At 38.1% G+C, this 21,545-nt stretch overlaps 1 protein-coding gene across 1 annotated transcript in view; it reads right to left on the bottom strand.

Moving 5' to 3' along the window:
• Positions 1–21,545, bottom strand: part of LOC126278873 (dynein axonemal heavy chain 2) — a 914,655-nt gene that overhangs the window by 125,885 nt on the left and 767,225 nt on the right. Inside the window, 2 exon segments of the mRNA XM_049979148.1 lie at positions 7,233–7,383; positions 16,136–16,351. Of these exon segments, the coding sequence (XP_049835105.1) occupies positions 7,233–7,383; positions 16,136–16,351 (367 nt within the window).

Raw genomic sequence — 21,545 nt, 5'->3', positions numbered from 1 at the left:
GAACTGTGAACTGTGTGGTTAGGTTTTCACAGCTGATAGATGTTCAGCAGCAAACTACTGTATCAATTTGCTCATGTTTTCCTGCAACCTATTAATAAGGCTTCTCAACATTTACCAATAGTGAACTTGCCATATAATTGTGTAATATTGGGGTTGTTTTGAACAGTGAAAGTAAAGAACCGTGAAACACAATTGTGCAACTGTTGGCTTCATCATTGACAGTAGTCGGTGTTGAACTTCCACTTCCCATTTTTCAGCCAGTATAACAATGCAGTACATTGACACTGAAGACTCTCAGTGAAGGAATAAGGCAGGCGAACACCACAAGCTCTTAACCAGGGTAAGACAAAGGAAAGTATAACCTATGATCAGAAAAACAACCAGACAACATGTGCCAGGATATAAAATACAATGTGTAAAATGTCAGTTGGTACCTTCGTGCTAGGTGGTTAAATCAGAATATGGATTTCAAGGAATATACCAAACACTACGTCAGGCATTATTAAGACATTAGAGGTACAGGCATGCAATCTGAACAACATATCCATGTCAGCTAAAAAGAGTATAGATGCGAGGAAATGAACATGTACCATAATAACAATGTAATGAAGGAAGAACTCACATCATTAACAACCTAATGCCAACAGTATGGGAAACCACTTTATGAAGATTATATAAGTGTAGGTCGTGACTGTTGTACTTCTTGCTAGTAATTTCCAACGCTAGCTGTGTAATTACACTTGATACTGTTTTACTGGTTTTCAGTATGTACAGGAATACATTTTACACATTTTTCTTACTTCGTTTTTAATGTCATTTTTCATGAGAATGTATAGATGTTTTTACGTTTTAGTATGCTTCTAACTTTTCACCATTCCCGTAAGGTGTAAGTTAACATTGCCTTGGCCTACTCACTAGCTTGATTTCATTCTTTGATGTGCAACCATGAAGGTTGCTACACTACATTCATTAGCATTATGGGGTTAATGTTGTGAATTCTTCATTCATTACATTGTTATCATGGTACATGATGGGTATTCATTTTCACACATCTATACCCTTTTTAGCTGATATGGATATGTTGATCAGAATGCACGCCCATACATCTAATGTCTTGATAATGCCCGGCATAGTGTTTGGTATATTCCTTGACATCCATACTATCATTTAAGCACCTATCCATGAAGGTGCCAACTGACATATTACACATTGTATAGTGCACCCTGACACACATTCTCTGGTTGTTTTTCTGATAGCAGGTTATATGAGGGCTATGCTGAAAGTTTTTAGCAGAATGTGCGAAAAAATTTTTTTTTGCAAAAAAACGTTTACAACTTTTCAAAATACTCTCCATTAACATGTATACATTTTTCCATTCTCTGAAACCACTTAGAAAATGTGTCAGTCCAAGCTTCTTTTGGGATGTCACTTAGTGCACTCTCATACACTGCAATGGCCTCTTCATCTGATGAAAACCGCTGCCCTCAAATTTTTTCCTTAGTCTTAAGGAACAGAAAGAAGTCACAGGGGGCTAGGTCAGGTGAATAGGGGGATGGGGTAACACTTGCACTTTTCCCTTCTCCAGAAAGTCCATCGTTCTGGAAGCCCCGTGCGTAGATGCATTGTCGTGATGCAGCAGAGGGTGCCCACTCTTGGACTTTGGATGCTGTGACTTCCATGTGGCGGTGACTTTTGGAAGACAATCATTCACATACCATTCAGCATTGACTGTACGAACCATGTCCAAGGTCACAGAGGTGAGATGCCTGATCTTTGTGAAAAAAGTTGCTACCATCTTCTTTCCAGAGCTCTGATTTCACCGAACTTTTGTGAGTTGTTCCTCCCCTGGAAAGCACCACATAGAAGACTGTCTCTTCGTTTTAGGGTCATAATGGTAGACCCTCATTTCATCACCTGTGACGATATTGTAGGTGTCTTGGGACTTCCCTCCATTGAATTTTTCAAGCATGAAACGACACCAGTCCACTCTATCCTCCTTTTGGCTTTCTGTCAGGGAATGTGGCACCCAACGGGCATATGTCTTAGTAAGGCCTAAGTGACTATGAATGATGGTCTGTGCTGCTGTTGATCCAATAAATGGTCCCTTCAATGTTGCAAAATGTAAGATGTGGATCTTCTTTGATCATTTTCCTCACAGCATCAATGTTTTCAAGAGTCACAGTTGTTGCTGGCCGACTGGGACGAGGTTCATATTCAATTGACTGCCGACCCCTCGAAAACTCGTGAAACCAATTTCCAACTGTGGCCCTACACGGGGAAGCTTCACCAAAAACACGCAGGAAAGAAGAATGCCATTCTTCGGCACTTAAACTCTTTTTATAATCATAAAAAATCATGGCGCGAAAGTCGCGGCACAACAGCTCCATCCTGCACCGTTATGACTCAGCACTGCCTGTGCTTTCTTACCACTGTGGGGGGGGGGGGGGGGGATCACTGCTAGCCAGGGACTGCCTGCACATGTTCCAAGGTTGAAAAACATCGCTCTTTTGAATGAAAACAACGCCATTGTCCTCTGCCTTATGGTTTACGGGCTGCTAATAACTTTCGGCATAGCCCTCGTACTTCCCTTTGTCTTACTTTGCTTAAGAGCTATCAGTCATATAGAGGTATGCGACTTTGGTTGTTCTGATTGACTTTCTAATATACTGTGTATGTATTGTAGTTCTCTTCTTTAGACTTACATCATAGTTTATAGTTTGGTATATCACCTAGCCACACAACTGCCTATTAGCAGACTTCTCACTTTATTGTCAATGTTGCTTATGACCTTCTCCATATATTTCAATACTTCCTGCTTAGTGGAAATTTGTTGCAGTATATTACATTAGATTCACAGTTTGGTTCATTAGAAATATTTTTAGTAAATAGTTGGCACCTTATGCATCTGTGATTGTCAGACTGTATTGACGTATGTTTATATTCTTGTTTTATTAGTTATTTTTAATGTATGGAACACGGCAGTACAGATAGTTAATACGGGGCTGACCTCCGTAAGTGATTTCATGTTCTATTGGTCTGTGACAACATATAAATAAATATTTTATCTTCAGTTTGCACCCATCAGTATATGATTGTGACTGTTTTGCTCCAGATATTTCATGGGCACTAACATTAGCATTACACTGTGATTATCTAGGCATAACATGCAATATTGACCTCCATTTAGTAGGTTCTTTTTTACAATTTTTTATGGAATGTAGATTCTGTTCCCTAGTTTATATCAATATAGTGTGCACCTGTTTTCTCATTTTATTTTTTTAATTTATCTTTGAATTTGCTGTAACTACCTTACAGTTTGGTATTGTTACACATTACTACATATTACCACTATATTTAATACTTATACTGACATTTTTGTCTTTACAAAGGGGCCTGAAGGTGATGTAATGTAATGTTGAAACTGATTGCTCAAATAAAATAACAACTGTGAATTAACATGTGTGATGGTGTTTTCATTCAACAGATTAAGAGTTATTCGTGTTTGGCTTTGTAATACTATTCAAAGTAAGGCTCACGTCTTGAGTACAAGACTTTATCAGAAAGCTATACAATTTTTGCACTGTTCTACATGTTTGTAGTAAAAGCTTTGTATTTATTTCATATTTACATAGCTCCATCTGCTGTTCAGTTGTCAACATTCTGTATCAGTAGATTTCACAACTCACAGTTGCCTGAGAAAGTGCAGTGTTATTTTGAGAGTAAACAGGAAGTGGCCCCTCCAGGAAGTCAGTCTTCCAATTGTTTCTAGTCTATTGAGACACCACTATAACACTCGGCTGCACTGCACTTACATCATTCCTTTAAAATACATTTAACAGAAAAGAGATAGAAAAGTTATTATTCCACTGGTACACACCAATAAGTGAATAAATCATTGTGCATGAAATCAGACTAATATGGGCAAGTAGCATTGATGAAAGACTTCACGTAGCAATAGACATAACAATAAAATGATATTTAGTGACAGAATTACAGAATTTGAATTTATTTATTTATTCTCATATTAGAGCCATACATATTAAATAAACAGTTATGACTATATTACTTTTTCCAGAATTTTAATGCTTCAATATGATAGTTGTAACTCAGAGATGTTGTTCAAGCTGAACATGATAATATATTGAGTTACTTATGTAATGAATCAAAGTGTTACTTTTCCAGACAGACTTGTGCATGTTGTTGTCAAGGTACTATTGACCATTACAGTTTCACTACCATAAAAGTATTGCAAACAAAAGTCAAATGTGCATGAAGCATATTACACGCTTGGATATGCAAATCATTAAAATTTTAGGCAACTGTACAAAGTAGAAGTATATATATTATAACTAAAATTCATGCAGCATATATCTCATACAGAAATTGGGTTTGGATATTGGTTGTTTCAGAGAATATCGTATTACACTTCATGTAAGAAGGAAAAGCATCAACTACGCATTAGAATTAGACAGCGGTAAGATTGTAAGTTTGTTGAATCTGCAGTTTATTGTTCCACATGAATACCAACTGAGACAACACACATACTGTTTGTTAAACCACACTGGATCATACAGCCATGTCATGTACTTTGAGACAGGAAATGGGCTCATTTGCAGCAAGAGAAATATAGACACGGACAATGCCACAACTTCTGAATCACTATAGACTGTCAGCACAGCATCAATTGTCATGTCCACCTATGATGTGGCACTAGAGATAGACATGTTAATAGTGGTACAGTGAATGTCAACAATAGACACAGATGTATCACCATCTAGCCCTTTCAGATGAGTCCTTGGTGTGAACACATCATCACAGAGGATGTATCCATATATGGAGGTTTTGAGGATAACAGATGTTGCCAGACTTCATTCCTCATCATAAGGAATCCACACGTGGTGTGATGGTATGTCGTGCCGTTAGGTGCACAACACAATCACCTCTGATTTGCACAACTGATAATTTAGACAGCACAGATCACATTTCTGAGTGTTGAGGCTGGTGACTGTGCCTAATATTTAGGGTCTCTTTGACATAGCTTTTCAGTAAGATAACACTGGGTCACATGTTGCCTGTGCATCCTACTGAACTATATCAATACAAGAGTGTGTTCGATTGATGCCCTGGCTAGCCTATTTTCCAGATCTCTCACCCACTGAAAACATCTAGTCATTGAAACTTCCTGGCAGATTAAAACTGTGTGCCCGACCAAGACTCGAACTCGGGACCTTTGCCTTTCGCGGGCAAGTGCTCTACCAACTGAGCTACCGAAGCACGACTCATGCCCGGTACTCACAGCTTTACTTCTGCCAGTATCCGTCTCCTACCTTCCAAACTTTACAGAAGCTCTTCTGCAAACCATGCAGAACTAGCACTCCTGAAAGAAAGGATACTGCGGAGACATGGCTTAGCCACAGCCTGGGGGATGTTTCCAGAATGAGATTTTCACTCTGCAGCGGAGTGTGCGCTGTTATGAAACTTCCTGCCAGGAGTTGCATTAAAACTGAGTTATACACCTCAATAATATTTTCAACACTCAGCAAGTTAAGTAACTGAAATGTAGTCACTAAAGCTTGTTACATTTTACGGAGAGGGTGATGAAATTGCACCACACCTAATCTTCCAACGCGAAGAAAAAGACAGAGAATATTTGGATACTGAGTCCTGAAGAAATTATGTCTTATTAGACCATGTGAATTTATCATTCAAGCTCAGTTCAGCTACAATACAACCTGGCTATACCATTCTTTCTGCCAGAGGTAAGACATATGTATACTAAATTTTGCACCCCAAAAATCCCCAAATCACTTAGAGACTTAAACAAGAATTATGTATCTAAACAAGTATTATGAAACCTGGGTGACATCAGCAACAACTGAAGAAGCAATTTGTGCCTTAAAGAGAAAGGTACTTCAAGTTACTATGGTAAATGTGAACAAAGAACAAAAGAAGATCTGTACCGCTTCTCTGGAAAGCCACACACTGGCCAAATATTAGGACAGAAGAGGCTACAGTGGTTTGGCCACATCCTTTGAGCTGACAGATCCCTCCCACACTGCAGCCTCCATTCCCAATCTGCTGGGAATCACCCAAGGGGATGTCTAAGAATGTGATAGAAGGATTGAATATTAACAATCCTCGAACAAGTTGAGGTGACAGCAGTGGAAGATAAAGTTAGAGATGGGCAGCAATCAATGGCTATCTGCAGTACATATCTTCTTCATAGTGACTGCCTTACATCCTTGTTATTGGGCTTTTCGTAATGTGTTCTTTTATAATTTTTTATTGTGTGTGTGTGTGTGCGTGCGTGTGTGTGTGTGTGTGTGTGTGTGTTATTTTTAATTTTTTAAATTTTGGTTATTTCTCTTGTTTTTGCTGCTGTAGGCCTTAAAAGCCCATTAATGCAATAAATGATGATGATTATTATTATTCTCCTCTGTAGGCATGCAGTAACAACAATTTTATTGGCTTTCCTTTCTTTCTGGCATTTTAATTTTAATGGATAGAAGAGTGTTTTTAGAGTTAACTTCTAGTTCTCAATATCCCATACATTTCTAAATATTTTCCCTACTGTGTAGGGGGAAATTTATCATTATTTAAATGTAAAGTATCTAAAGAAAATTTCAGAAAATCAATAAATTCACAAAGGCACTGATGGGCTGGCCAAACAAATATCTATGGGGCACTATTTTCAGTATCTATGGCAGATACTTATGCAAATGTTTTACCAGTGAGGATGGAAAAACCACAACAGCTCCAGACAAATTGCTGAACATGATTTATACCATGTGACCTACCCCGCCTCCCCTTTTCATAAACCCCCCAAATTACCCCTCTTCTACCTTCAAAATGGTGTCTTATTGTTCCATGAAATTTCAGGTGAACTGCTGAATGTCAATAACTTACTGTCACAATATTTTGGTACTGAATCTTTTGACCATCATGATGGCAAGTTACTAACATCTAGTAGTTTGCTCAAAAATTCATTGAACAATCTATACATTGGGAAAGTCTTATCATACAAATATATATGGAGGAAATTATGCAGCATGTACAAAGATTTGATAAGTTATGTGAAAGAAGTGCGATGTTAGTGAGAGCACTAATATTAACATGCAGAGACAAGGAAATTAAATTTCACTAAGTAAATCTATTTATTATTATTTACCTTAAACCACACATGAATATAAAATTTTTCTTTCTCATACCAATATTTAATACTTATCACAAACCTTGGATGATAATAGCTTTGTTAAGAATAGGCTGCAGTGATGGGTCCAGAACCTCTAGTACATTCTGTAGTAACACAGGTTTTCCAAACTGCATTGCTTGCTCCAGAGTTTTCATGAAATCTGCTTGGCCAAAATCTATGACTTTTAAATCCTTGACAATAAAAAGAAAAAGAGAACTATAGTTATTCAAATTTTACATCTACAATACTTTAATGTGACTTGACAACAACATTTGTATATTATGATTAATATATGAATTCTACAGTGGATTTCTGACACTGCATTGATAATATGTACCTCCATTTAAAATGATTCTTCTTTATCGTATGTGCTCTGTACAATATGTTTACCAGCTCATACTCCATTAAGACATCTGTTTGAATCAAAATTAAACTTCAGTTTTAAACAGAAAAAAGAAAGATTACTGAGCAATGAAACAACACCAACCCTGTATTAACATATCATAATAAGCAATTTGAATACCAAAGCTGGATAAGGCGTCCTCCAGCATCCTCTATGCATTCCAGCCTTCAGCTGTTTGCACCCATGACTAGACACTACAATATAAAAAACTGTTAATCAAAAAATAGCAAGAAGATACAAGAGTAAACTTGAATTTTGCACACTCCTGGCTGACTACTTTTGCTTTACCCACTTTCATAGATTTTTGAGAATTATTGTCACATTATTTTCTTGGATTTATTGCGCTTTAAAATTAAAACATAGTTTCGGTTGGAACAGCTACTGCGAAAATAAAACACTACTGTTTAGACCATGCTAAGAAAACTGAAGAACAGTCATTCAATATCTTCCAGCAAAACATTGGGAGCTTCATGAATAAAAAGGATGAACATCTAAATCCATGAAGTAAAATGAAAAGGCAGCTGGAATGTCAATGAATGTCCCCAATGACAATTGAAGGACAAACAGCAAAAGTTACTGACCAATTTGTTTCCAGAACCAACTGCCTTCTGTGATTTAGATGTAAAGCTGATAGTAACTGCATTATCTGACCATATTAGTGAAATGTTAACAATAAAATATGCTGAACAATTACATTAAGACCACAGAAAGCAAGTGACGCACTGAGTATTCACAAAAAATGAATCAATGAGTGTTTAGAGAGAAGTTATGGGAAAAACAGACTTGAATATCTGTAGTATCACTCATATCCAAACTGCAGATACAGAAACCACCTCTAATTACTGACACATATTAATAACTAGTCATTTCAAATCTATGCTAGAGCACTGACTGATATTTCTGATCAGTACTTATTAGCAGTCACTAAGTTAGACCTTTGTACAAGACTCTCTGAAGAATACCTTCTGGCCGATCTAGACAAGAAACATCTCCTGGATCACAAAATTCTATTGGGATGTTCATAAATTAACTTCCGGTTGACTACTAAAAATAAACAAATGCTTTTAGCTTGATGGCATCTGTTTTATTCAACACTCTGTAAGGAGGAAGTGAAGGAAATGGACAATGGTACTTCATCTTCTGCCATTTGCAATGTATGTTCGGTTATTCATTTCCTGCAAGCAGAAGGAGTCAGTGTCAATAAGACTCACTGTTGACTATCTCATTTATAAGGGGATGAGGTTATGAGTGACAGAAATGTGAGGGAGTGGTGAAGATAACCAAATCTGACTGCACAGGTAGGCATAATTAAAGTAGTAGAAAGAGATTCAAATTTGACTGACAAATTTGTGCAACACAAATTCGACTGACAAATTTGTGCAACATATTGAAGTTCTTGTGAATGTGCAGTGTTGGTTCACAGTTTCTGAACTTCCTGAAGATGTGTCTTAGATTTCAAGGACTACCCTCTCTGACATTGTCATGGAGAGATTAGGATACTATAAGTTTTGTGCGTGGTGGGTTTCAAAAGTGTCTAACCAATATTCACAAAACAGAAAGAATGGGTTCTGCCTTGATATTCCTTCCATGATACCATGAAGAGAGAGAGAGCAATTTCTGAACAGAATCATGACATGAGCTCAATATGTGAACTCTGAAATTAGAGAATAGTCAAAACAGTGGACGCACACACATTCCCCCAGTACTCCCAAACAATTCAAGAAAATGCTATCAAATCACAAAATGGGGATTACAGTTTTTCTGGGATTACAAAGAAATTTTGACAACAGATTTTATAAGAGCAATGTGAGGGAATACTGTGACATGAGCAGTTTATTGAGAGACTCTTAGAAGACCCTAAAGGTCAATTAAAAAAATAATAATCAATAAAAAATAGACAAATCAATACTGTAGAAAAAGATAGATTTTTACTTTCCATAAAGAAGACACATTAAGTTGCAGATACGTACAATCAAAAGACACTTATACAAAGCTTTCAGCCACAGCCTTCATTAGCAAAAGAGAAACACACACCATACATACACACAAGCAAGCAAGAACACTTCATGTATGACGGTCATGAGTGCATGACGTGTGCTTGCTTGTGTGTGCGAATAGTGTGTGTTTCTGTTTTTCTTTTGCTGATGAAGGCTGCGGCTGAAAGCTTTGTGTAGGTGTCTTTTAATTGTGCCTACCTGCAACTTAACATGCCTTCTTTATGGTAAGCAGCAATTCCATTTTTTCCTTAATTGCTGATATTCCCACATGGAGTTTCAATTGTTTGAAAAAATAGAAAAATTCATTCAGCCCCACAATACTTGACCCAATAATGCAAATTCAATGAGGGAAAATCTCACACTTTTTTGGTTGGAGATTTTCCAACAACCCCTCTGTAATCTGGTCTTTGCACCATCTCTTCCCCGTGGTGAAGGCCTAGCTTGCTACTTGGCATTTCATAACTGACAATGAGCTTGCTGTCAATGTGCTGAAGCACTAGGCAGCCTATTCTTTGATAAAGGGGTACAGAAGCACAATCACAGCACAACAAATGTGTGAATTTTGGTGGCAACTAAGTGGAGAAGTGATGTCAACACATACGAACATATTGTACAAAATATTTTTTTTTACCCCTTTTTTTAATAGCCAATCTGAGGTTCCTTGAACAATAGCTCTCTTATTATGCATACTAAAATACTATGGAATTAACAACATCCTTTTTGAATGGATGGCACCTTACCTTCATCATAAAAGGCAAGTGTCACACTGACAGACTTCATCACAGTAAAAGACTGCTGATGTAAATAAAATACACTCCTGGAAATGGAAAAAAGAACACATTGACACCGGTGTGTCAGACCCACCATACTTGCTCCGGACACTGCGAGAGGGTTGTACAAGCAATGATCACACGCACGGCAGAGCGGACACACCAGGAACCGCAGTGTTGGCCGTCGAATGGCGCTAGCTGCGCAGCATTTGTGCACCGCCGCCGTCAGTGTCAGCCAGTTTGCCGTGGCATACGGAGCTCCATCGCAGTCTTTAACACTGGTAGCATGCCGCGACAGCGTGGACTTGAACCGTATGTGCAGTTGACGGACTTTGAGCGAGGGCGTATAGTGGGCATGCGGGAGGCCGGGTGGACGTACCGCCGAATTGCTCAACACATGGGGCGTGAGGTCTCCACAGTACATCGATGTTGTCGCCAGTGGTCGGCGGAAGGTGCACGTGCCCGTCGACCTGGGACCGGACCGCACGGATATACGCCAAGACCGTAGGATCCTACGCAGTGCCGTAGGGGACCGCACCGCCACTTCCCAGCAAATTAGGGACACTGTTGCTCCTGGGGTATCGGCGAGGACCATTCGCAACCGTCTCCATGAAGCTGGGCTACGGTCCCGCACACCGTTAGGCCGTCTTCCGCTCACGCCCCAACATCGTGTAGCCCGCCTCCAGTGGTGTCGCGACAGGCGTGAATGGAGGGACGAATGGAGACGTGTCGTCTTCAGCGATGGGAGTCGCTTCTGCCTTGGTGCCAATGATGGTCGTATGCGTGTTTGGCGCCGTGCAGTTGAGCGCCACAATCAGGAATGCATACGACCGAGGCACACAGGGCCAACACCCGGCATCATGGTGTGGGGAGCAATCTCCTACACTGGCTGTACACCTCTGGTGATCGTCGAGGGGACACTGAATAGTGCACGGTACATCCAAACCGTCATCGAACCCATCGTTCTACCATTCCTAGACCGGCAAGGGAACTTGCTGTTCCAAAAGGACAATGCACGTCCGCACGTATCCCGTGCCACCCAACGTGCTCTAGAAGGTGTAAGTCAACTACCCTGGCCAGCAAGATCTCCCGATCTGTCCCCCATTGAGCATGTTTGGGACTGGATGAAGCGTCGTCTCACGCGGTCTGCACGTCCAGCACGAACGTTGGTCCAACTGAGGCGCCAGGTGGAAATGGCATGGCAAGCCGTTCCACAGGACTACATCCAGCATCTCTACGATCGTCTCCATGGGAGAATAGCAGCCTGCATTGCTGCGAAAGGTGGATATACACTGTACTAGTGCTGACATTGTGCATGCTCTGTTGCCTGTGTCTATGTGCCTGTGGTTCTGTCAGTGTGATCATGTGATGTATCTGACCCCAGGAATGTGTCAATAAAGTTTCCCCTTCCTGGGACAATGAATTCACGGTATTCTTATTTCAATTTCCAGGAGTGTAGAAAGAAACTTCCACATGGGAAAAATATATTAAAAAAACAAAGATTCCAAGACTTACCAAGTGGGAAAGTGCCGGTAGACAGGCACAGACATATTATGTCTGCTTGTGTCTGTATATGTATGGATGGATATGTGTGTGCGTGTGTTGTGTGCGAGTATATACCTATCTTTTTTCCCCATTAGGTAAGTCTTTCCGCTCCCGGGATTGGAATGACTCCTTACCCTCTCCCTTAAAACCCACATCCTTTCATCTTTCCTTTTCCTTCCCTCTTTCCTGATGAAGCAACCGCCGGTTGCGAAAGCTCGTAATTTTGTGTGTGTGTTTGTGTGTTATTTTATTGTGCCTGTCTACCGGTGCTTTCCCACTTGGTAAGTCTTGGAATCTTTGTTTTTTTAATATAAAAGACTGCTGAGAAATATAAGTGACTGAAAAGCTGCTGCACAAATGTTAGCTAACTAAAAGTATAGTTTTAGTGTATTGCAGCCACGGAAGTGTTAGCATATGTGTGTTTACAATAATCAAGGATCAAATTCTGGAAATAGTCACCATTCAAGAAATGATAAAGCTAAGAAATGTAGTATTGTTTTATACAAGAGTCAGTATTTTATAAATCGCTATTTACAAAGACCAGCTATGAGATTTCCATCAATTTAAAGTATAAGAATAACTAATCTTGTTATTATATTTTAATGAGATGTTTGTTCACTTTATACTAGTGTGCCAGATGTGTCTTCAGTTAAATCACGCACAGGAAACATGAGTTTTTGGTGAAAAGTAATTACTTACATAAGTTTAGTTAGTATCAATTATGTATAGCATACATCCATTTCTTATTTCAAATATGTTTCATAAACCAGTAGTTTTTTATTTAATAACACTGCAAAATAAAGCATATTCACAATTTTTCCTTGAGTAGCTGTAACTGAATAGCATGTCAGGACAAGAAAAAGAAAGAAAATGACTAGTAATGGTAAGAGTACTTTCTACCATAGACTGTATAAGGGTTTGGGCAATATGTATTTATGAGGGTCATTCTGAAAGTAATGCCTCCAATTTTTATTAATGGAAACTAAAGAAGGCACATAAATCACAACAGCATAGCTAAACACAGCAATATTATAGCTACAGACTGTCATTTTGCCACACTTGTAAAAATTTGAACCAGCTGAGTCTCACAACAGTCAAAGGTGCTAAATGAGGACTGGAAGGTGGATGTAAGACAGTCCACCCAAATTTTGTGATGAGTTGTGTGGTCACAAAACTGGTGTGGGGCCTAACGTTTTCATGTTCCAGGTGAAAGTTGGTCTCCTTCTCTCGCCTTACCCTGGAAATTTGGGCTTTCATCTTAGCTAGTGTCATTCTGCAGCATACTGAATTGACAGGTTCTCCAGGCTCCAGGACATCCAAAAGAAACTGCACGCTGGCTATCCCAGAAGCCTGTGCACAACGCTTTGCCTGCAGATGGCTGTGTCTTTAATTTCTTCTTTTATGGAGAGTTCGCATGTCCCCATTCCATGGACTTTCTTTTGGATTCCAGCTCACAGTAGTGACACCATGTCTCATCTCCAGTGACAATGCTATTCAGAAAATTGTCACCTTTAGCTTTGTTTGATCCAGCAGGTATCAGCAAATTTCCATTCGATGAGTTTTTTGTTCTTCTGTATGCACCCATGGGACCCATCTCGCACAGATTTTGTGGTAACCAAGATGTTACAACGTTGTCTCCAAGGCATTACAGCTGACATTCAGCTTTGCACACAATTCTCTGGTCATTATCTGCCAATCAGCATGGATGAGTTGATCAAGATGTTTTTCATTGCAAGAGATGACAGCACACACCCTTTTCACCACCTCGAAAATGCCATACCCGTTGCCTCACATTGCTCACGTCTATCTACATACACCTATAACAATCAGCACAATTTCTTGAGCAGTGAGGAATTCAATTACACATCTTTGTTTTAAATGCGCGTCCATATCTGACTCTATTTTGGAATGCTCCTCTGGTGGTGTCAACTAAACAGAACAATGGAACCGCCAGCAAATGATACAGGAACGTTCAAGCATTAGCACTACACCACCACCCATTTGGTAAAACACTATGCCTTGCTGTGTGAAGAAGTCTGTAACTGCCTGGTGCATACTCTCATCCAATGGGAATTGTCAACACTTCAGTGTCTTTTTTATGGGATCGAAGGTATGATAATTGCATGGAAAGAGATCAGCACTAGAGGGAGCATACTTGAGTTGGCATAACTTCTGCACAATGACATTTTCAATATGGGGATGTGCATTATCATGAAGCAGCATCACCCCTTGTTACCAGACAACAGACATGCTATTTCATAAACAGCCTTCATTCTCCAATAGGTGTCTACCAGTGTTTGTCCTTCAGCAGCCAACAAAAGAACAACAGCATGCTGGTCCTTTTTGGACGCATCTGGTAATAATGTTGCGTAGTTCACATTTCCACATTTACTACATGGATGTCGAAAAGACATGAATGTCACACTAATCACTTACCTACATGTCGTTGCTTATGTACCCATGTCAGAGTTGTGCTATGCTGCATACATGATGAAGCAATGCCCTTGAATGGAAACTTTTTGCTCATCTCTTATAGATCAACTCTCAAGGTAAACAGTTGTTAACCTTCAATTGGAGGCTACACTATGAGTGATTTGTTTGTATTTTACTTATTAAACCCCATAGCAATACCCTTCGTATATTCAGTATGTACTGTTCAAATGTATGATTTGCATTTATTCAAATGCATATGTTGTGTTCCCAGGTACCTGTAGGGGATAGTTTTAATGAAACAAAAGGTGTGTAAGCACTTGAAATGGAAATACTAATGGTGTATTGGAAAAACAGGGTTTCTCACAAAGGCATTAAAGAGAAGAATGGCAATATCAAAGGAAGTGGCACATTCAGCAGTGGAGGATCAAAAAAATTTACTTGGAGGAAAGTGTTAATGGGATGATAGAAAGAAGAGATGTTGTCCTTAACATGGCCATTGCAAGGAAACTGAATCAACCTAGGATTATTCTGAATTTACAATGGATGGACTGGACACTTGTACAGTTGAGAACCAAACAGGTGACCAGGATTATAACAAACATTTTTTTCTAAACTGAGCAATTGAAGGATAAATTAGGCTTTAAAACAGCTGTAGTAGATCTGAAGTCAGCAGGACAATGGAAGTAGTGTTTGATTTTAACATAGACATAAGCATGGGGATTATGGGTGCTCTAAAAAAAGCATCTGCAGTGACTAGTGGGAAGATGTCTTGTAACAAATAGGAGTTGTGTATTCTGTAGGGCGAACCACAGTAAGCAGCAATAATACGATCTGTTGAACATTTAATTTATGAAATGGAAATCATACGTACATTTATAATAATGGTATAGGTCTGAGATTTGATGGGTATGGCTAAAAGATTTTGAAATAGGCACAGGTATATAATTAGTTTTCTCGGGTCTTTCTGGACTTTCACAATGTAGTAAGTATGGGAAAGCTTGAATATCGTACTACTGAAATACTAACAACTGTTGTCCAATAGAAAAGCGTGAGACACATTACACTATCAGTTGAATCTATTTTTAGCTTGTTTTCTCCTTGGTGATACACATTACCTCCTTTTTAATTACAACACAGTTGCAGTTATTAAATTCTTGGTGCTATCACTATTCCTATCCACATGCATGCCCTCCCCCCTTTTCTTTCATCACCCAAAATGAAGGTTAACATTCTGCCATCTTCATTTCTCCCATATCACCTTTTTGCTTCCTATTATCATTTGCAACAGTTTTAAGAAATGTTTATTGACTGACATGACTGACATGCTTTATCAGTTTAAACAAGCCCATTTCCGTCATTAGAAAACCAAATTTTGCAGCAGCATATGCATATATAAACTTTTAAAGTTTGACAATGAATTTGTTTAAATTCGTTACTACCGTATTTTATATTGTGAAACTATGTACAGATGTACAGATTGCATCAGTGGATAAAATGTTTTGGGAGCTTATGACTCATGGGTGTGCCTCTTTGCTCAACATTAGTTATATTTATTATTATTTTATTCCATTCATAATAATAACAACACTAATAATAATAATAACAATCAGATAGTGTAGTTATGAGAGATGTACCAATGTTTTGAGTTTTACACATGAAATAACTCTGTAATAGAACAATGGACAATATTATGAGAAATTATTAAATTATTTTGATGTTAAAATGACCACAAAATACACTAGCCTTATTTTAGAGATGGCATAACTGTCATATCACACAAATGAAACATAGTTACATTTTTTCCTTCCATATTCTTGATCCACTTCATGCCCTGGCACTGTGGATCAATTAGAAGTGGCCACCTTGTTGCCCTGGTGACAATAATTCCATTCTCTGTACTAAATTCATCTGATGGAAGCCCTTGAATGTTCCATTCTCGAATCATTGTTGGATCAGCAAGGAAAGTTGTAATGTTAAAGACATTTGACACTGGTATCTCGTCTTTCACAACCTATAAAAAATAATATAATAGGTTAGGGTACTGCTTTAAATATGAATACTATAACTATATAACTAATGATATCAATTTGAGAAATGAAAAAAAGTATAAATAAATTATTTTTATCTCTGAAATTTACATTGAATCTCATATTACAAAGTTATAACATTTATTTGACATTCCTCAATATTTCTTAACATACTGATAAGCTAATTCATACTCTGATATAACCTAGAAAAATTTTAAGTGGAAAAACCAAGACAGCCAAAAAGTCAAGCAGGATATAAGTTTTTAAAATGACGATTTATAGCAAAGTTGCCCACAAAAAATAGCACTAATGGACTCACATGACAACCAGTAAATATACGGCAGCTACATTTCATAAATTATTATAACCGCTGGTGGCCTAGCGGTTCTAGGTGCTTCAGTCTAGAACCGCACGACCGCTACGGTCGCAGGTTCGAATCCTGCCTCAGGCATGGATGTGTGTGATGTCGTTAGGTTAGTTAGGTTTAAGTAGTTCTAAGTTCTAGTGGACTGATGACCTGAGATGTTAAGTCCCATAGTGCTCAGAGCCATTTTTATAACTATTGATATGGCTGAGCTACTCATATGTTACAGTTTTGTCAAAATTTATATGCTTTATTCCTTGAGATCCAATGTTCCTCTTCTAGTGCAATACTTCTAAATAGACTTCAGTGAATACTCTTATACAGCAAAGAACATTTTTGTCATAAAATTTTATAAACTTCATGTGGTTTAATATCAATCCATTTAGTAGACACTCAGAAAATTCCATCTTACTGATCAACAGATTATCTCTGACTCACAACTCTACATCCACAATTTGTCACTGTGACAATATTAAACATATATTTTTATAGTGAGGGCATAATGGCTTGTGATGAATCCTGAGCACACTAATAAACACTAAATCACATTAGTTCATGAAAGTTTGAGAGTATTCTGCTTCTCTGTTTGTGACATTGTTATCTTCAACCTGATGATTGTTTAATGCAGCTCTCCAAGCCAGTCTGTCTTGTGCAAGTCTTTATCTCTGCATAACTACTGCAACCTACATCCACTTAAACCTGTTTATGTACTCAAGCCTTGGTCTTCTTCTACAATTTTTGGGTCTTAAACTTCTCTCCATTATCAAATTAACTATTCCTTGATGACCCAGGATATGTCCTGTAAATCTAGCTCTGCTTTAAGTCAAGTTGTGCTGTTAATTTATTTACTCCCCAATTCAATTCTGTTGTTGATTTGCATACCTAATCTTCAGTATCCTTCTGTTTCGACACATTTCAAAACTTTCTATTTTCTTCTTCCTGTAGTGTTTTACTTTCTTATTTAACTTCAATTTAAGGCCAAATTCCAGATAAATACTTTCATAAATGTGCTCCCAGCACTTAAATTTACATATACATAGTCATTATTATTATTACTATTATTATTATTATTATTACTATTATTATTATTATTATTATTATTATTATTATTGATTGTTATAATTATTTTTTATTGTTATAATTATCATTATACTACTGTTATAATATCTATTTTTTTCTTTAACATCAATACAGCATAATAGGCTATATGTCCTTAATGTTAAGTAGAAACTGTAACTCGTTCAACCTGAGTATGCCTGGTTAGGTGTAAGAGAGGGCCTGAAGGCCCTAATCTTGCCAGGTAAAATAAATGCATAAATAAATAAAAATAAATAAATAAATTTATATCTGATGTTAACAATTTTCTCTCTTTCTGAAAAGCTTTTTTTGTAACTGTCAGTTTTCATTTTAAATCCTCTTAATTTAAGCCATATCAGTTATTTTTGTAACACAATAGCAACTAGTCTAATATTTTTAGTGTCTCATTCGTTACTCTGATTACATTAGCAACACCTGATTTAATTCAACTATACGAACATGAACATGAAACTAACTAGCTAACTAACCAAATAACTAACTCCATTAACAAAGTTTTACTTTTGTTCATCTTCTGACTTTATTTCAAGACCCTTTAAATTCTATTCTATTCAACTCATCTGCCAAGTCCTGTGAATGTCATCAGCAAAACTTCAAATTTTTATTTCTTCTTTGAGAAATTTAACTCATTTTCCAAATTTCTCTTTCATATCCTTTACTGCTTGTCACCATTGAAACAAACGGGGGATATGCTCACTACAAAATGGTTCAAATGGCTCTGATCACTATGGGACTCAACTGCTGTGGTCATTAGTCCCCTAGAACTTAGAACTACTTAAACCTAACTAAACAAAGAACATCACACACATCCATGCCCGAGGCAGGATTCGAACCTGCGACCGTAGCAGTCGCACGGTTCAGGACTGCGCGCCTAGAACCACGAGACCACCGCGGCCGGCTGCTCACTACATTCCCTACTATTGATGATAACTATCTTAGTCTCTATTCCTTCTTGTCTCACTCTCCCTATCGCAGAAATGCAAGTAATCTTGTAAGCATCAGGTGAGAAAGTTAGGGAACTACAATATACGGATGCAGACATGACTTTGGGTCAGTCCCAGGGGTGTGTGTGGATAGCCCACTTGGTCAAGGTGAACACTTGGTATAAGGGGGAAATCCATGTTCAAGTCCTGGTCCACCACAAATTTTCATATGTGGCTATTGAGTAGTAAATGTATACCTAGCACAGCTGAAATCAAGGAATTCACAGTCAGCAATAAACTGTAAAATATTTCTTACAGCTGTGGATTGTCAACAGTGTGTGTTTTTCAGACATGCATGTAAGTATTACAAGCCTAGGCAGGCACACAAAGATCCATCGTTGTCTTATTCTCCACATTGCAGCAAACCAAGTAAAGTTGTGAGAAATGAATTTAGTGGATTATGATATAAGGATGTAGACAGTATGACATGTATGAGTTTGGGTCAGTCTGAGGAGCATGCACAGATAGCTGAACTGGTTAAGTTGACCACTCACAGTAAGCGGGAAATCTGGAATTGAGTCCCAGCAAGGTACAAATTTTCATATGTCACTCTCGGTAGTAAATCTGTACCTAATACACCTGTTGTCAAGGAATTCACAGTCACTGAATAAATATTGAAATATTTCATGCAGCTGCAGATCGTCAACAGTGTCTCTTCTTTCAGACAAGAAAGTAAATAAAAAACACTACACTACACTACGTGGCTGAACAACCCCAAATGCAGTCTCCCAGCCAGTGATGCCAAATGATCATTTCATTCCATCATCAGACTGTATCAGGAAGCTACACTTGCTTCCATAGTAAGTTATGCTGCAAGTGTGAAGACATATAGGGCAAGGCTAGTTGAACCTAACTATTTTACACAGAGCCTAGGGGAGCATGCTATTGTGATTTACTGGTGTGCACAGGACCACTTCTACAGAAGCTATTATCATATTATTAGGAATATGCCTCCTAGACCTGGTAATCGGAAATAAAGGAGTGCGAAACTTGTTATGAAGAGATGACACAGATAAAGTGACTGAGATATTAGGGCAAAAAGCAAACTCCAAGGAACAAATTACTCTGTACATAATGTGAGAATGGCAAGAAGATTGGTATGTGGGGATAATATTATTAGTTCATTCCCAATATGAAGGACAGACTTTATATGAAACACATTCTATCCTCAAGGAGCACGATACATTTCCTTACAGGGCATGGGCCTTATCCCAAGAGTTGAAACAGAACAGGATGTTGAAGGTAGCTATGACTGTAGACATACTGGAATACTGTACAATACTGTTTGGATCTGTATTAGTATCAGCAACATAATCAAATATGAAACAGCTTGGTGTGGAACAGTACACAGCATAATAAGGAACAAATCAAAGTGGCATGAATTAAACAAAATAGCTGAAAAGATATCCAGGAAAGAACTGGAGATTTACCTTCAAGGAAAGGAGACACACTGAATCACCATAAAAATTTACTTACACCTATATTTATGTATAAAGCAGCAAGTATTTAAGTATGTCCACAATCTCCTCCTAAACAACTGCATTGATTTCAACAAAATTTGGTACACATACAGCTTAAAAACAAGCATCAGCACAGTGGGAGTAAGAGCCTCCTAATTCTCACACCAATGGAGAGATGAGCAAAAACATGTTTTCTCAGCCCTGGTATGTAGGCTAGTCCGCACAATAAGCACCCAGCAAACTGGCTGCCCTACACTACAGCTGTTATTTCATTTTATTTTATTTACACATCAAGTTCCGTAGGACCAAATTGGGAGCAAGTCTCCCAGGTCATGCAACATGTTAGTACATGAAATTACAACATAAAGGTAATAATGGATAAAAATAAAATGTTTATGAATACCGCCCCCCCCCCTCCCCCAAAAAAAAAGAAGCAACCTATTAGTTTGCATAAGTGCAATCAACAATACAACAAGAATCAGCTTAATTTTTCAAGGAACTCCTTGACAGAATAGAAGGATTGACCAATGAGGAAACTCTTCAGTTCCGATCTGAAAGTGCGTGGATTCCTGCTAAGATTCTTGAATTCGTGTGGTAGCTTATTGAAAATGGGTGCAGCAGTATACTGCACACCTTTCTGCACAAGATTTAAGTAAGTCCGATGTAAATGCAGGGTGTGAAAGCTGCTTATTGTTGGTAATAAGCTAATACTGTTAACAAGGAACGACAATAAGGAATATATATATTGAGAGGCCAATGTCAAAATACCCAGACTTGTGAACAGGGGTCGACGAGAAGTTCATGAACTTACACCACTTATTGCCTGAACCGCCCATTTCTGAGCCAAAAATATCCTTTTAGAATGGGAAGAGTTACCCAAAAATATAATACCATACAACAAAAGCAAATGAAAATAAGAAAAGTAGACTAATTTTCGCGTCAAGCAATCACTTACTTCAGATACCATTCAAATAGTAAAAATGGCAGCATTAAGTCTTTGAACAAGATCCTGAACATGGGCTTTCCATGACAATTCACTATCTATCTGAACACCTAGAAATTTAAACTCTTCGGTTTCACTAATCATATGCCCATTCTGCAAAATTAAAACGTCAGGTTTTGTGGAATTGTGTGTTAGAATCTGTAAAAACTAGGCCTTGCTGTGATTTAGCATTAGTTTATTGTCTACAAGCCATGAGCTTATGTCATGAACTGTGCTATTTGAAAAAGACCCAATGTTGCACACAACATCCTTTACTACCATACTAGTCTCATC

Source organism: Schistocerca gregaria, chromosome 6, assembly GCF_023897955.1.
Source record: "Schistocerca gregaria isolate iqSchGreg1 chromosome 6, iqSchGreg1.2, whole genome shotgun sequence".
In the NCBI taxonomy this organism is placed as follows: domain Eukaryota; kingdom Metazoa; phylum Arthropoda; class Insecta; order Orthoptera; family Acrididae; genus Schistocerca; species Schistocerca gregaria.
This window is presented reverse-complemented; position numbering and strand designations above follow the sequence as displayed.